At 35.1% G+C, this 17208-nt stretch overlaps 7 protein-coding genes across 7 annotated transcripts; 4 read left to right on the top strand and 3 right to left on the bottom strand.

Moving 5' to 3' along the window:
- Positions 1 to 1236: 1236 nt before the first annotated feature.
- Positions 1237 to 2224, top strand: RO3G_11823 (uncharacterized protein; the record flags this gene model as incomplete). The annotated part of the gene is made up of 3 exons (XM_067666407.1): positions 1237 to 1679; positions 1732 to 2062; positions 2111 to 2224. 3 exons carry the CDS (start codon positions 1237 to 1239, stop codon positions 2222 to 2224), a joined length of 888 nt encoding a protein of 295 aa, XP_067522508.1.
- Positions 2225 to 3235: 1011 nt separating this feature from the next.
- On the top strand, positions 3236 to 4900 carry RO3G_11822 (uncharacterized protein; the record flags this gene model as incomplete). Its single annotated transcript, XM_067666406.1, has 1 exon — positions 3236 to 4900. One exon carries the CDS (start codon positions 3236 to 3238, stop codon positions 4898 to 4900), a length of 1665 nt encoding a protein of 554 aa, XP_067522507.1.
- Positions 4901 to 5292: 392 nt separating this feature from the next.
- On the bottom strand, positions 5293 to 8158 carry RO3G_11821 (uncharacterized protein; the record flags this gene model as incomplete). Its single annotated transcript, XM_067666405.1, has 6 exons — positions 5293 to 5361; positions 5415 to 5642; positions 5697 to 5933; positions 5990 to 6122; positions 6315 to 6359; positions 6501 to 8158. The coding sequence occupies 6 exons, from the start codon at positions 8156 to 8158 to the stop codon at positions 5293 to 5295; spliced, it is 2370 nt and encodes a 789-aa protein (XP_067522506.1).
- Positions 8159 to 8532: 374 nt separating this feature from the next.
- Positions 8533 to 10225, top strand: RO3G_11820 (uncharacterized protein; the record flags this gene model as incomplete). Its single annotated transcript, XM_067666404.1, has 2 exons — positions 8533 to 10093; positions 10185 to 10225. The coding sequence occupies 2 exons, from the start codon at positions 8533 to 8535 to the stop codon at positions 10223 to 10225; spliced, it is 1602 nt and encodes a 533-aa protein (XP_067522505.1).
- A 326-nt stretch (positions 10226 to 10551) lies between these two features.
- On the bottom strand, positions 10552 to 11193 carry RO3G_11819 (uncharacterized protein; the record flags this gene model as incomplete). The annotated part of the gene is made up of 1 exon (XM_067666403.1): positions 10552 to 11193. One exon carries the CDS (start codon positions 11191 to 11193, stop codon positions 10552 to 10554), a length of 642 nt encoding a protein of 213 aa, XP_067522504.1.
- Positions 11194 to 12180: 987 nt separating this feature from the next.
- RO3G_11818 (uncharacterized protein) lies at positions 12181 to 14524 on the top strand (the record flags this gene model as incomplete). Its single annotated transcript, XM_067666402.1, has 8 exons — positions 12181 to 12284; positions 12346 to 12573; positions 12628 to 12817; positions 12878 to 13055; positions 13124 to 13371; positions 13430 to 13995; positions 14040 to 14312; positions 14359 to 14524. The coding sequence occupies 8 exons, from the start codon at positions 12181 to 12183 to the stop codon at positions 14522 to 14524; spliced, it is 1953 nt and encodes a 650-aa protein (XP_067522503.1).
- Positions 14525 to 14807: 283 nt separating this feature from the next.
- On the bottom strand, positions 14808 to 15998 carry RO3G_11817 (uncharacterized protein; the record flags this gene model as incomplete). The annotated part of the gene is made up of 5 exons (XM_067666401.1): positions 14808 to 14843; positions 15009 to 15412; positions 15461 to 15647; positions 15704 to 15937; positions 15987 to 15998. The coding sequence occupies 5 exons, from the start codon at positions 15996 to 15998 to the stop codon at positions 14808 to 14810; spliced, it is 873 nt and encodes a 290-aa protein (XP_067522502.1).
- Between the last annotated feature and the right edge of the window lie 1210 nt (positions 15999 to 17208).

Here is a 17208-nt window from a genome sequence, read left to right as displayed (position 1 = left end):
AACTGTATGGAATCCTTTTAAAAAGGACTCATTTATTTTTCTTAAATGAGCAATTAAAATACGAATACTGAAATATCCTAGGTTTCATATTTTGGATAGAGATGAAACAATAGGAAGAGAAACAATCCACTGAAATTATGCAAAGTGATTGTCTATGAAAATAAAACAGCGCATAATTTCAATGGATAATTTCGAGAAAATTAAAGTTAGAAAACCTGTGTCAATAATTTGCTGCTGGTTTTGTACAAAAACAGTAAACAAGTCAATATGCTTCGTTATGATTATTTCAATCAAATTTACATGTATTACATATCAATCTATTATTAAGTCTATTAAATAATCAACCAATGGATTCAAAGTGATCGACTACAGATTGTAAAGATTGATCGTCAAGTTAAAATAGAAAAAAAAAAGTGTTTGTAACAATTACAAGACGTTATTGAAATATAAGAAAAAGAATGTGAGTCTATATCAAGTCAATTTGTAATAGTTTATTTCTATTGTTTTATTTTATTCTGAAAAAAAAATATTCAGCAATAAAGAAACTTATCGAATGAAATATTAAATTCATGAATAGTGGGACCACCACTCGAATGACTAATTACATAATCTTTCCCTTGAGGTCCCTTAAAATTTATAAGCATCATAAGGGATGTCCCCTCTTTCTTACCAAATATAAAAAATAAAGACGTATTTAGACATCTTTATGTACAAAAAAAGATTATTATTTATTAATCACTTGGCTTACACAAATCATTTGAAACAGGAGATTTGTAGTGGGGTAAAAAGGATACTTTGTACTACACAGACTAATATACAAAGAAGAAATAGAAGAAAACAAGATGATCAATTGTTGGTCAAAATAAGCTAAAATATATTACCTTTTTTTTTTCTTTTCTTTTTTTTTGTAAATATAAAAAATGACAGAAAATCTGCCTAATAATCTTTATCCTACCTAGTTTCTTTTTATTCTTTCTTGCTTATTTACTAAACTATAGTGATAATAAGAGAAAGGAAAGTACACGGTTGGTTATTATTGGTTATATTGGGTGTGTCTCACAATCAAATTAAATCTCAGAATGGTTTATGTTTCACGGTGTTTACCAATTGGAATAAAAGGAACTGAAAAACATTCACTGAATAAAAAAAAATTTGTTCCTCTTTTCTTCTTTTATATAAATGATGAACAACAACTTTAATAATTATCATCCTCATTTAATCCAAAGAGATGAAACTATGTTATTAGATAATAACGATATTTGGATCCAAAACACAATAGACAATGACAAGAATGAATTGGTTACTAATCCTGTTGCTTGCGATCTTAAAGATATTATTCTCTATTACCAATCACAACCCGATTTATTAAAACTTATTTTATCAAGCAAAGTAGAAGAAGACAAGCGAAGGATCGAAGAAGCAAAATTAAAAGCAAAAGAACTGGATTTATTATTACAACAACATCACCACAATATCAATAATCATAATTTTATGTTGAATAATCAATTTGATGAAAGAAGACCAAGTGTTATTGATATATTATTAGAAGATGATTGTCATCGTCGTGATTCTGCTCTTGGCTCTTCTTTTGATGGTAGCTCTAATTCAAATGACGAATTAGATGAACGTACCTTTTCCCCTACATTTAATAATAATACTGCATCTATGCTTTCCATGAGGTTTGTCTCTGTTTCACTTGTCCAAGCCAACCTTAACCTTTATTTTCACTAGTTTCCCTCCTCAGCAACCAATAATGGCAAATCAAAAAACTGCGCACGTATCTCCACCTTTCCAATTTGGACAAGACCAACAAGAAATTACATCTCAGATCAAACTAGAACATAGGTCATCTTCATTCTCATCTTCAGTCGGTCGTCGTGATAGCAGTCATTATTTGCCTCCAAAACCTAGAAGAAGACGTGAGATGCAGGCCATTTCTAAAATTGTAGAGACCAGAGAGAATCCATATAATGACGGCTTTTTTTGGAAGAATAATGGAAATACAATACAAAAGAAGACTGGTAACAAAAGTATTTACTATAAATGTTCCAATAGTACCAAGGTAAGTTATTAATCTATTTATAAAACTTTTGTTTTAATGTCCTTTTAGGGTTGCCCAGTGAATAAGACAGTAACCGCAAAAGAGAATGGAGAATATTTGATAAAATACAGAGGAGAGCATTTACCGGATTGTGGTAAAGTTCAACGTATTGTAGATGTTTAATTTATTATATCCACGTCCCCTTCTTTCATACTGTACATACAAAAAATAAAAAATAAATAATGATTGCGGTTGCTGGATTTCCGTTGTTATAAAGTCATGCCTATTTTTTTTTAATACCCCAACCATAATCCATTTTATTCTTGTTGTATACAGCTTTCCATAATGAATCAATACATTCATCTTTATTGTATATAGACTATAAAAAATTTTGATTTTATATCAATTACCTATCTAAACACTTGCCATTTCATCCTATTTATTTCCCTTCTTCCTTTTTCATTCATTGGATCTATTCATCTTGATTGGGGTAGAAACTCTGTGTCACTGCTAAAGCCCAAAATTATCAAATAAGGAAATTTGACTTTTCTTTTCTTTTTATTGCATCTTCTATACAAATTAACTCTCATTCTTCTTTTTTACAATGTTTGCTACACTTGAATTAACCTTAAAAGGTTTATATTAATACATGTTCTTTTGAACAATTAATAAATGTAAAATAGATGATAGTAAACATAAGCGATTAAAAGTTGGAAGAGCATGTCATCCATGTCGAATGAAGAAAATAAAGGTATATAAATCAAACTCTTTTTTCACTGACTAAATATATAATGTATTTATGCTTGTAGTGTGATGGCAAACATCCTTGTATGCAGGTAAAAGGTGTACATGGCGTGTATATATGATATTAATTTGTTGATTTATAGTGCAAAGGTATTGAATGGAAATAGATTATAAAAATATCATGTTAATTTACATGAAATGATAGCACGAAGACGAAAATGCATGTACTTGAAGAACACAGATGAAAATTATATTAGAATAGAGCCTTTAGATAATAATTCAGAAACAGCAAATCAATCATCATCCGCACCTCAGCATATTGATAATACTAATAACAGGATTTACACTGTAGATAAATCAGACCATCTTTTTGCAACTCAACCATACCCAAATCATAACTCTCTAAACACTCATTCACAACATCAGTCAGCAACAACAAGACCCGATAAAATGATTGAGCAACTCACAAATGGCCTGGTTCAAATGTCACTTAATAATCATAACGAGAATGCGAAACTAGATCATGTCACCCCTTGGAGAAGTTATGGTGAATTCGTCCGTTGGATACCTGAGCCTCATTTACCAGCTTACTACAACACACCCATCGACATGCCTTCACGCCCTACTCAAGAACATTTGATCAGTGTCTTTTTCAGTCAATGTCATCATCTACTCCCCATCTTATCTCGTAGCATGTTTTATGATCAACTCAGGATCAAGGGCACATTAATCACCCCACTCTTATTAAACGTCATGTATGCTCATGCAGCAAAACAATTAGACCCCAATTCAGCCTTGAATGCCCAAGGAGATATATTTTATCATCGTGCAAGAAAACTAATGGATGATTTTTTGGATGTGCCACGAATCAGCACAGTGATTGCCCTTATTTATATGGCTTTCTATGAATCCAGCCAATATCGTCATCAGTCCAGTCGAGCATGGATGTACAGTGGTATGGCGATTCGCATGTGTTTTCAACTGGGATTACATACCTGTCACTACAGCAGCCAGATGTCTCAGTGTGATATAGAGCTTCGTAAACGTGTCTTGTGGGCATGTTTTGTGATGGATAAGGTGGAAAGTTGTACGATGGAGAGACCTTGGATGCTCAAATCAAAAGATATCACCATTGATTTACCCAACCCTTTACCAGAGGATACAACACAGGAACGACTTGTACTAGAGGCGTTTAATCAAGTGTGCCGATTGATGATGTTGGTCGAAAAGGTCGTTCGCTTCTTTGCCTACGATATGAGCATATGGACAATGAACGAAGAAAATCAAATCGTCCAATTCTTGGATGCCCTGCACCGCTGGAGAGAGATGCTACCACCTGAATTACAGTGGACAGGTGAGGGGGTCCCTGCGACAGCTGCCATTGCCAATCTTTATTTGATCAGCTATGATTTTGAACTCTCACTCGTCATGTGCTGCAGACAAGAAGAACAAATTCATCGTGACAGACGACGTACACTCGCAAACACCATCACACACATTGTCTCGCTCACCGTCCATCATCCTCACCTAATGTATAACCATGCCTTCTCTGCATTCTCTGGTATTTTTGCTGCTCTCACTCACGTTGTCGATTTCAATTGTACTGAATTGGATGTGGCAGAAACGGCCAGGATCCAGTTTAGGAAAAGCCTGGAAGATATTCGACTACTAGCAGGAAAGATCTCGATACCAGACCTTCGCGACTTTTCTCGTCTGATCGATCTCACACTGCAGCCCAAGCACAACAATGGATTCAATGAATCCTCTTACACCTCAGCTTTCTCTGCTATCAGTGAACTTTGCCATCACAAGGAAAATGAACCAATAAATGACATACTTGCTGACCGAGGACAACAACAAGATGTCTTGGATAACTCTCAATATATGCTACCTAATCCATTCGCATTGGATACCTGTTATCAAGTCAGTGGAAATTCCTCTCCTTCTGGTTCTGTCTCTGCAGCAGCCATGGCAGCAGCAGCTGCTGCTGCTGTAGGTGCCGTAGGTACTCCTGGTTCAACATCAAGATCCTCTACTAAAAGTATAGAGCCTGCCGATTACACATTTGAACTTATTTCTGTAGCTGATGAATGGGCACAATCACTCATGTATTAAAAAGCTGTAAAATTTTACTTGTATAAAGTCATGGTTAGAATGCAAACGACAATTGATAATCATTCATAATCACACATAACACAGTCTCCCCCTTTTTTTTTTACTAGCATTTTATTGAATTTATTTCTTTTTCTTTCCCCTTTTTGCTATTTACATTACTTTATATCTTAATCAAGGCAAAAGGAAAAGGTTAAGGGAGATTTGGTGTCTAAACCTTTTGTTTCTTTGAAGGTGCTTCACCCTCTTCTTCTGCTTCATCGTCTTCATTTGATCTCTTCTTCAAACCCTTCATCTTTCTTGTTTGAATCTTATCAAAGTCTTGTTTACCAAGATGGACACGACCATAAGTATCACCCATTTCATCCTTTTCAATGTTCTTGACCTTCTTGGGCTTAAGTTCCTTGGGAATCTTGGCAGCCGCTGACCACATGTCGGGCTTGGGCACTGAAGTACGTTTTAAGCTAAAGTCATAATGAGGTCCCATATCCTCCAATTCCACACGGGGCGTCTTTACTCCACTTTTCTTCATCTGCACAGAGTATGTACGGAACAGGATGCGATCGTCAGGTGTAGCTGTGATACTGATCACGTGCTCAAGACCAGCCAAGTTGATGGCCGTTGTTTGTTCGCCGTTGAAAAAGTCCAAAAAGTAATTCTTCAAATGTTTGTAGGTTGAGTCGGAATCAAACTTTTCACCATTGAAAATCATCAAAGGCTTCAGGCCTAAAGAACATTTGGGACCCTATGTGTTTTTGCGAATGAGATATAAAGTAAAAAGGAGACATATTTGACTTACGGGAATAGAACCCATACATTCGGCCTTTTCAATACCAAATTCATACATGTCTAACAATTGATGATTGAACATACGAATAAAGACCAAGTTGTGTGGTCTCTTTTTGGAATGGGTACCAACGACCATAAGTGCACAATCGTTCTTGGTAGAGAAAAATTCAAGCTTTGGTTCATCTTCGAATGGTTTGATTTCATTCTTTTTAGAAAAGTGAACGGCATTGGGTCGTTTCAAGGCATACTATAATACATAGTGTACAGTTAGTTTTTGTTGTTAAATACAAAATTTTTAAATACCAAGTCTTTAAGAGCGTCATTGATGATCTGACTTGTGGTAGATCCTTTAATAATCAAGGTATTTTTAGGATTCTCGACTACTTTGGCTTCACGATTCTTCAAGAAACGTTTGGAACGGGCATTCTTGGGTTTACTAAATTAGATGTAAATAAAAAAGCATAAATATCTTTTCTTTTAAATCACCCTACACTGTACGCAACATGTTTCAATTAATAAAGAAAAAAAAAATAAATAGGAAAAAAAAAGCAAAATTTAAGGAGCAGCAGAATGAGCAAAGAGCAACATCGTCACAGTGGCTTATTTATTTTTAACAGCTTTCTTTAACTCTGATTCTATTTTTTGTCTCTTTTGTTCTTGTTTTTGTGATAAACTCCACAGTCTGTCAAAATCTGACTTTCTTTGTTTTCGGATGGTTGAAAGAGATTCTTGTAAGCCCAGCTGTTCACAAGCTTCCAAAACAATTTCATAGGATGTATTGTCTGGCAGTACATTGTGCATTTTCATATCATACCAAATACTCATAATATCTGACATCTTTCCGCTCCTTTCAAGTCCCCTCATGATTTCATTATAAGCAGACACGTTCAATTTCACCCTGTCCATTTTAGCATCTTCGTATATTTGCATAGCCAGTCGAGTGTAACCTGTGTACGCAAGTGATTTGATGAGAATAGTATAGGTTGCAAAATCAGGTTGGGCCAGAGGATTGGCTTCCTCTTTCATTGCTCGATAAGATTGAATCATGTATCTGCAAGGTCCCATTTTAGGCAGTCCCATATCATCCTCTTGTGGTTCTTGATAATATTCTCTACCTCTAGCTCGTTCAAGTCGCATAATGTTGTAGCATGCTGAAAGATAAATATTGTAACTTCGAGTATCTGCTTGGATACCAATATGTCTCATTAGAAGCCATATATTGCGCATCTTGCGGATGCTATAAAATGTTTTGCTCGACATCGAAAGGGCTGTCAAGAAGGAATTGCAGTTATGAATGTTGGGTTTCAAGCCAAAAGTGGCCATTTCTTCCATATAAGATATCGCTCTATCGACATTTTTTTCTTTACCACAAGCAGAGAGCAAGGTAGTATAAATTACATTGTCAGGTTTTATACCGTGATGTATCATTTCATCGTAAATATCATATACAACCTTGGGGGATTGTCCATCATCCTTCAGCAAGGCATCCATCACAATACCATATGTAAATCGATCCATCTCAGTGCCTGTTTGAGCCATATTCCGATACAAATTGACAGCTTCTTCCGATCGATTCATCTTAAGTAAATGAGACAGGCATGCATTGTAATCTCTTGTACGTAAAGGAACTTCTAATCGTTTTTGTTCCTCTAGTGCCTGAAGAGGATCCCAACCCATCGCTGTAAATACAGAGACGTTGAGATCTGCGCCAGACGCCATTAGATCTTCAAATATTTGGTCCATCAACTTCTTGTTCTTTTTGTTAGGATCTTTTTCATTATTCAATGCCTTCAAGACCATGGTGTATGTCGCTATGCTCGGTTCTACATTTTGTTTCTTCATTTCGTTAAAAAGGTTCAATATTTCTTGTGAATCATTTGCATCTATGCAGGCCTGTATCATGGCTCGATAAAGAGACTCGCTCACCGGTAATCCTTGTTGTTTCATCTGAGCAAAATAATATCGACAACCCTTTATGTCACCAAAACGATGCAAAGTATAAATCAAAGTAACATAGACTCGTTCATGAGCCGGCATCTGTTTGTGTTGAAGAAGTCTGTTTACAATCTGATAAGCATCGGCACGTGTGCCCAAAGTTTGAATGCCATTGAGGATCGTTGTCACAGAGACTGAATGTTCCTCCAAATAACCTTCCCATCGGCCTGAGACCATAAGGCCATCAAAGACTAACTTGGCATTCTTGAGATTTTTAGACCGGATATAAAAGTGCATGAGCATGTTACAAACTCTGAGAAATGCTTGGTTGAGTTCAGGATTGAATTGCATTTGGGTATTAATATCTCGCAAAATAGTCTGAAGATGAGATACGGCCGTGTTGTAAGATCGACAGTGTCGTTTGACGTATATGGCTATCTCAACATAATCTTGTACAGTCAATTGGCTCGCATCGACTTTCTTTTTTTGATTGTAAGCTTCCCAGGGATCTAATTGGATTACTGTATCTTCAAACATTTTCTTAAGAGCCTCTGATGATTCTGCTTCTATCCTCTTGACTGATTCAACAGATCTTTGTATTTCTTCTGCATCTTCACGTTGCAAGGCATCAGTAAGTTTATTTGTCAATTCTATTGTAACAGGTCTTTCGTTTGAAGTAGAATAAAAGCGAACATATAATTTATTTGAACGTTTTGCTGAAGTCGTAACTTGAGGCCGTAATCTATAAATATTTTTCAACATGACAAAAAAGAATAAATTTAAAAACAAAGAAAATAAAAAAAAATATTCAAGCTGTCACTTTATCTAGACTTGTCACACAATCTAAAAAGTCGCAGAAGCCCCTTTTTTTTTTTTTGCTTTCCTCTTTTATTCTTGGCAGCAATATTAGAATGGAAGAAGAAAATACGTTCAAGATATTGATAGCAACAGACAATCATATTGGCTATCTAGAACGTGATCCTATTCGTGGAAACGATTCGTTTAAAACTTTTGAAGAAATCCTTCAAATTGCAGAAGCGCAGCAAGTTGATTTTATTCTTTTAGGAGGTGATCTCTTTCACCATAATCGTCCTTCACGTTCATGTCTTCACAAAGCAATGAAGCTTTTGAGAAATTACTGCTTTGGTGAAAAAGAGAGCAAGATTAGGATAGTAAGCGATCCCAGTGTTAATTTTGCAGATCCAGCCAACTATTTAGACGCGAATCTTAATATTAGTATACCGGTCTTTTCGATTCACGGCAATCACGACGATCCGTCTGGTTCAGGCAATTTGTGTGCACTCAACCTGTTGTCTGTTGCGGGTATGGTCAATTATTTTGGACAAAGCACGAGTATTGAGGATGTGACGATTCAACCGATTTTAATGCAGAAAGGAGATTCCAAATTAGCCATTTATGGTTTAGGCAACATTCGAGAAGAAAGACTGCACAGACAGTGGCGTTCAAACAAAGTCAAGTTTTTGCGAGCAGAGGAGGAGGAGTGGAGACGCTGTTTTAACTTGTTTGTCTTTCATCAGAACCGAGCGCGTCATGGTCCTACGTCACATATACCAGAAGAATTTCTTGATGGATTTTTAGATCTTGTTTTTTGGGGACATGAGCATGAATGTCGTATTCACCCCGAAGAATACGAAAGATTTGCTATTACCCAACCCGGATCATCTATTGCAACCAGTCTCTCTTCAGGGGAAGCCGAGGCAAAGCATGTGGGGATCTTAAAGATTGAGGGAGATAGATTTAATTTAGAAAAGATTCGACTTAAAACGATTCGACCGTTTCAGTTCACGTCAGTCCAATTGTCGAGAGTAGAGGGTCTTTCGCCCACTAATATAAAAGAAATACAAACTTATTTGGAAGGTGTTGTTGAGGACTTGATAGAAAGGGCAAAAATGGAATGGTCAGAACAAATAAGCAATTCAGAATACAATGTGCCAATTATAGAGATGCCGGTGCCGCTGATCCGAATCAGAGTGGATTACTCGGGTGGTTATGAAACTTTTAACCCACAACAATTCGGGCAAAAGTTTAATAATCGGGTGGCAAATCCGAAGGATATTTTAAAGTTTCAAAGGAGTGCTCAATTACAGCCTAGAGGGCTTAGACCATCAGAATTGCTGAATGACCTAACGACAGCCATACCTGAAAGACTAGATACGCTCAAGGTGGAAGACTTGGTGAGCGAAATGTTATCACGCGATTTAGCTATTTTGCCAGAATCAGGTTTTGAGGAAGCTGTCATGTCACTTGTAGAGAAAAGTGACAAAGAAGCTATACGCACTTTTTACACAAAATCTGTCACACAAATAGGCGGAAATACAGAGATGACACCGGAGGATTTGTCGATAGAATTTGTGAAGAGAAAGGCAATGGAAAAAAAGGAGCTCATGAACACTATTTACGATACCCAACACAGCCATCCTACTCCTATTTCGAATACACAACAAAGTAGTAGTAATAATAGTAATATGCCGATAAATGATGTGGTATCACCCACGTTAGAAATGCAAGGTAACACGATTGATGACAACAATAATAACACTAGCCTTGAAGAACAACAAACACGACCCAAAAGAACAACATTAAGTAATAACCCAGCTGAGCCTGTTTCAAAACGTAGAAGAGCTTTACCTGCTCTTGGAGGAGGAAGTAGAAGAGAACGTCGTTAACAATAATAATAAATAAGCTTTTTTATTTATAAACAAAGAAGAAAAGAAAAGATTTTCCTTTACACTTTTTTGCATATTTCAATGTTGTTTTAGCCAGCTTTTATACAATAATGAATTGTATTTTCTTTTAGACAAACTGCAATGAGCTTTTAAAGGGGGAAGGGGGAATAGTGAGAGAAAATGAAAGGGAGGATTATTTACAAAAAGTTAAAGTGATGATAATAAAAAAAGGATGGGATGACATTATGAAACATGAAATAATTTTCGAATGACTTTTTTTGTTTTGGTTTTGAATTTTTTGAGTAAAACTGATTTCTTGTTCTTTGGAAGTGGTGGTAGTGGTTTATCTTGTATCATATTAATATCGGATAATGACGATTGAGCAGATAAATCAATTTGCACGTCATCGTCATCATCGACGACTGGTGCAACAAGGGTTCGTTTGCCTTCTAATTCTTGTACTGAATCCAAATTACCAATATCATTACCGCCATAATATTCATTGGCTTCTTCAGCCCAAGAGAGACCAGGCAAAGCGAGTTCTGGTTGTGAATGAAGTTGCATTGAGCTTTGAATAGAATGAAAGAAGGCTTTTAAGCTGTCGTGTAATTCCGTGTTTCCGACAGCTAAACGCTGGTTCATTTGTGATAATATCTGCTTTTCTTCTTGCTGTTCTTGTTCTTGTGGTTGAACAGGTATATATCGTTTAAAGCAAAGAAAATTGTTTAATTCATTCGTTGATTTGTCATGAAAAGTAAACATAAAGTCTTGAGAAGCCCAATCAATTGCTTCAGGTATTTTATAATCCAGAGGTGATGCTAATTTGGGTAAACCAGTATCTGATGGGAAAAGAATGTCACTTGTATTATTAAATTCACAATCCATGTTAGAATGAAAAGAAGAAGAAAAAGATACGAGAAAAAAGAAAAGGTTTTTTAGGGTTTATATGGGTGTGTGTGTGTGTGTGTGTGTAGCAAATTATGCTTCATATTGCTATCATTATCACCGTGCTACGCTGTGTTACTCAGTACGGAATGAATATTCCGATATAATCCACATAAAAAGTAATGTTTTTCTTATTTATTTGTTAAAGGATAAATGAATAAATAAATAAAACAGAGTGCAAACACATAGCTTACCCTCTTCTCTTTTGATGACATCCCTTTTATTACTATCTCTTTCGTGGCCTTTATCTCAGATGATATAATGTAGACGTGGATGAAATGTAAGTGTCTCAAGACCCAAGTCGTTGACAGTGAGTTAATTGATAGTTGACGCGTATTATATATTGAATCAGATGAGCTTTACATATGGGCGGCTTTCGGATACATGAGCTTAATACTTCTCAAATTATTTGATCATTTGTATTACATGCATACATACCTGTTGTCTACTAATCATTGTCGGCTGTTGACAGTAAATAACAATTGACTTGGATGATAACTCTTTATATATTCCAAAGTATATGTGAATTAACTTTTGTTAAAGAAGGATGAAGAAAAATAAACATTGCCAAGTTTTTTAAAGATAGTGTTATTCATCGCATGATTTTCTCTCTTTCTCATTCTTTGTTCCCTATTCTTAAATAGCCACTTGACGTTAGTATAATAAATACGGTCTAACACGCAGGATTAAAATAAAAAGTAAAATATAGCATCTCTTTTCTTATAATAGCAAATAGTCATATATTTAGTATTATTCATCATTATGCTTCAATATTAATGATTTTACATACTGAATACTAAACTGAGTATTCTTTACTTCAGCGCATGAAAAAGGAAAAAAGATTTATGTTAGCAACCGTGACTTTGATCTTTTATCATAGCTTTCTTTTTTTTTTCGCTTTGTTTTTGTTATAATTTATTCAAAATTATGGAAAGTGAACCGACAGCAAAACGAGTAAAGCTTTCTTTAGAACCATTTATAGATAATAAAATACTTGATATAACAAATTCTGGTCATGAGATACCAAAAACGTACAGGAAGCTAATTTTGTAATTTACTCTGTATAGCATGTCACTTAACAATTATTCTTAGTGAAATACCTTTAGCAGAAAAAATGATGCAAACTGTTGATCGTATATGGTTTGAGAGAGGAGAATGGAAAGATATTACAGAACAATCTCTTCAGGAATCTACTTTAGTAGACAAGGAAGAAAAAGATGTAAAAAATGACGAACAAATTGAAAGTCAAGAACAGCAGCAAGTAGTTCCACCTGGATTTGATGTAGTAAAGCTTCGAGAATCTGTCATAAATAAGCTTTTGTAAGTTTCTATTTACAATGTACGAAAAGACAAAGCTAATTGTTCCTTATAAAGACACGCAAAAAGTGAAATTGACGTAGCATTGGATGTCATTAATATTTTAGCAGCCAGTCATCACGCGTCTACAGCAAAAGATTTAGTATTGCCTGCTGGATCATTAAGTGCAACCTATGTCACAAAGCCAAAGTCAACCATGAAAGCAGAGCTTGAAGCTGTTCAGCTTAATCTAGGCTTAAAAAGAAAGGTGAATTCATATTTAAAGAAAGGAAAAGAATCGATTCTAAATCCATTTCAATGTGTACAGCAACAAAAGCAAGCTTCAGATTATTTAAAAAAGAGCGCAAGTGCATTAAATTCGATAATAGAAAAAGAGCATGAATTTTGGGATGAAGCCCTGAATTTAAGAAGACATAATTGGATCATGTATGCAAATACTACGCACCCAAATAATTCATTCTTAATACAATATGGGTTTGCAGAAGGTAAATATAGTGTATGCATTAGAGGAAAGTAGAAAATTGACCTGCTTCTTTTTTTTTTTTGGATGTAGTTGGTTCAGATTTTAATGAGGCATCATTGGGAGAATTAAAACGTGCTGACGATGGCGTGCAGCTGTCTGTTGCCCACGATCAACCACGTAGAGTTACAGTGCATACTCGTCATGCAAATAGTTTGTTGGGAATGGAAGATCAAGTAAAAGACGACGAGAAAGCCTACTATGAACCAGAAGCAAAAGAAATACAAAATCAGTTAATGCAAGCTACTTCAACTGTGTTTGATGCGGAACTATTCTCTAATGTAAAAAAAAAAGAATACAATTTTTATTAGGGAAATGAATGCTAAAATGTGATATTAGATATTAGCTGAAGCGCAAACGTTGAACAGTAACGTGCGTATTGGCAATGATGAAATAGAGATTAATATTGATGGGGATATCAATCTATCCATCACCAAGTTACCAGTGACATCAACAATAGAGAGTTACCAAGACAACAAGATTTGTATGACTAATTTAGCCTTTAGATTATTACTCTTACAACGTTATGATTTCAATATGTGGAAAAACAAGGCAAGAATACTATCCACCAATCATATCATTCAAAATTCCCTTGCAAAAAAAAGTGATACGGGCACATCATCTACAAATACCTCAACCAGCAACCATCACAGTGCGGTCATTTCACGTGCACGGAATCGAGTCGAACTACCCAAGACAGTGGCCATCTTATCACCTGTGCTGTCGATCAGTAGATTCTGGGCACAGTTTGACCGAATTCGTCAAGTGGTTCACTCTATTCTTTATCCTTTTCGTAGATTAGGCTTTTCTGTTCATTACAAAATCTTGACTGATAACAATAGCAATAATTTACATCCAAGTTGTGGGAAAATGTCACTTTATTTTAATATTGGTTTAAACAAAGGGTAAACACTAAGTTATTGTCCAGATCGTATCTAACCCATCACAGTTCTCATTTACAATTTGCGCTTAATCAACAGTCGGGTACAATCTCAGTGATACTGCCTCAAGCAACCGTTGTTTTACAGCATGTTTCCGAACTCCGAGCATTTTTATCACGCGAAATTAACATCATGTGCCTTGGGTTTATTTGTGATGTAGCAAATGATATCATTCAAATTCATCCTCATTCAGCACAGAAGATGCTCTTGTGGAAATTGGATCGAATTGATGAAGTCATTCACAGTTCTTTATGTACAAAAGAGGACCAATGGAAACATATGTAAGCTAAAGGGATAATAACAGTAAAAGTGTACTTATTGAAATAGTAATGTTCAACTTTTTCATGACGCAACATCATTTCATGTTCAATTCATTGTTACTAACGAAACAAAAGAAGAAAAAGTATTCATAAAAGACACACAAGAATATTCTGCAATGACATTCAAGGAAAAAGTATCGAAGATAATACAAGAGATGATGGGTGATGATTAATAAAAAAAAAAGTACTATTATTTATTCTAATTTGGATATGACTTGATTATTAAATACAAGTGGATTATTGTTATTAAACATGAATGAAAGGTCATTTATACAATCCATTTTCTCTACCGAATTAGAATGAATAGCATTAAATGAGGGTGCATCTAACAGTAAAGGAGATGTGCCTGTCATTCCACTGACGAGCATGTTGATAGCAATATGATGACAAGTAGGGTGATAATCAATATAATAATGAATTTGTTCTGGCAATAAACATGTATACGCGTAAAGATAATCAGATTTCATAAACATCGCTTTGGATTGAATCATGCTATAATCCTGTCGTTTGTCGTATGTGTCTGATGAATAACCAACTATCGAATCCGCATTCTTTCTCCAAACACTGAATCCAAATTCTAAATCTTCCAAAGATAAAGAAGTCTATAAAAGTACAAGTGAATAAATCATTCCCGAGTTATGTTATAGCTGAACTTACACTAGAGTCAGTCATATAGACAGCTTCCGTTGTAATGCCCTGGATAGGATTATATCGTGTATTGGGTGTATCGTAAGCACCATCGAATACCAATTGAACAGGCTTTTTGAGTTGTAGACGACGAAGATAATTTTTTGATAGACGCTGACCTGGTGTGTTACCGTGAATGTATATCTGCAGTACTTTTGGAGAGCTGGAGTAGATACGTAACAAATCAACCAACTGTTCTCTGTTTGTTTGAGGATCTACGTTGATAATTACTGTGAATTGATTTACTTTAGGGTATCGACGTCCATAAGATCTTTTCAGTGTCATGTCACAGATGGCCTGTGCACGTCCTTTGTTTTTGATGATCGTCGGCTGATTTTTGACAATCAAGCTTTCTTCTTCAGACCACAAGTCAGCTACTAAAAGTATCAGCATACACATTCAGCCATAAATAGCAGAATTACCTTTTTCTAATTCAATTCTCATATTCCTTAATGCCCTTGTCCATAAACCAAACAGGTAACCATCATAATTCTCTCTCCATTCTCGTTGATGTAAAAAATAAAAGTTCCAAGGCTTTGTTTCGCTTGTGAAATGAAGTACTCTAACTGTGTTTTGTGATATAAAACTTGCGGCTAATGTTGAAAAGTGCTATATACCATAGTTTACGCGTTAATTTCATGTGCTGTCTGTTTTCCGAGACTTACAGTAAATTTCACCATCAAATTATAGTAACCAGGTAAAGGATGTGTGGATTGGTTGAAATAATAATTTAAAAAGCCTTGATCCCCTTTATTATAACTGGGTGCATCCTCGTAAGTGTTCATAATGTCCTTGAATGTCTCTTGATTTGGCTCAGCTACAAATACACCCGTGTTCATTACGCCTCCGATATCAACTACAGCCGAGAATTGTGGATAATCAAACAAGTCATCAATAGACTATATTCATATCAGAAGTTGATCTTATGAACATGAGTATGATACTTACTCGCACCACCATTGTGTCTGCATCTAAAAACACTACTTTTTTATATTGTGTCAAATTCCACAAGTTCAACTTTGAATATCTGCAAGCCTTATTGAACCCCTTTCTCCTTGCCGAAGCTGATTCCCAAGGATATTTTACCTAATTCATCCATTACTATCCTCATTTCATATTATTTCGCTTGTCTTACTTGATTAACATTAATGATTTTAGCACCTAAATGTTCTAGCCTTCGTCGCACAATTGGTGTAACCTCATCTAGGACCAAAACCACAATATCATGTTGAGTATTCGTTTGTTTTAATGAATAAACAAGTACTTCGGTTGCCTCTCCCTTTTTATTATATTAGAAATTGGAACATACTTTGTGTTATCCTATTACCATCACATCATCACAGAGAAAAGTAACAAAAGCATTTTTATTGTTATTATCTTGCATTAACTCTACTTGGCTAGCAGCTGATTCCAAGGATCCTTTTGAATATGATCTATTGCTGCTTATAGTGAATAGTAGAGTAACTATCAGGAAGAATGCTATTATAAGCTTCCAGGTCTTTCTACTGATGTTATACATTGAAGGAGCGGGAAAAAAAAGAATTTTTTAATTGATCAAAAGGGATCGACTTAAATTGTACTAACGTTTTGATCTCAGTTGGGTAATACCAAAAATAGAAGCTTAGAGTAATTGCATTTTTTTTTTTTTTTACAGAAAAAAAGCATGATAAATATACAAAATGAATATGCTTTAATACATACCATAGCATTATCTTCTATATACATTATCATTTAGTTGCTAAAAGTATAAAGTAAACTTTTTTTTTTTTTTTAAAAAAAAGCATCTAAAAATAACTTCATCTTTTATCTGGCGAAATTAAAGAAAAGACAAGATAACCCGGAAAATAGCGCTGATTGAAGGTGTGCCAAGAAGGGAATAAAAGCGAAGCAGGAATAAGGTTACTTACATGTTTAGCGACGTCAATAATAAAGCAAAAGGAACGTATTAAATCATTCGCCTGTGGCTATAGATTAGATCTATAGAGAGGGCATGTTTCATTATAAATTACTAGAATATTATAGCATGCCATGTTATATATAGCATCTATTAAAATTTGTTGCTTTATATTGATAACTGAATAAGTTTCTAAAGCAAGGTATGAATTGCTTCTCTTTTTAATTGATATGAGTTTTTGGAGGGTTTTTCTTTTAACTCTGAGAGTATTCTATT

The sequence above is a fragment of the Rhizopus delemar genome, genomic scaffold (assembly GCF_000149305.1).
Source record: "Rhizopus delemar RA 99-880 supercont3.9 genomic scaffold, whole genome shotgun sequence".
Classification (NCBI taxonomy): domain Eukaryota; kingdom Fungi; phylum Mucoromycota; class Mucoromycetes; order Mucorales; family Rhizopodaceae; genus Rhizopus; species Rhizopus delemar.
The sequence above is the reverse complement of the archived record's forward strand: the minus strand, read 5'-3'. Positions and strand labels throughout refer to the sequence as shown.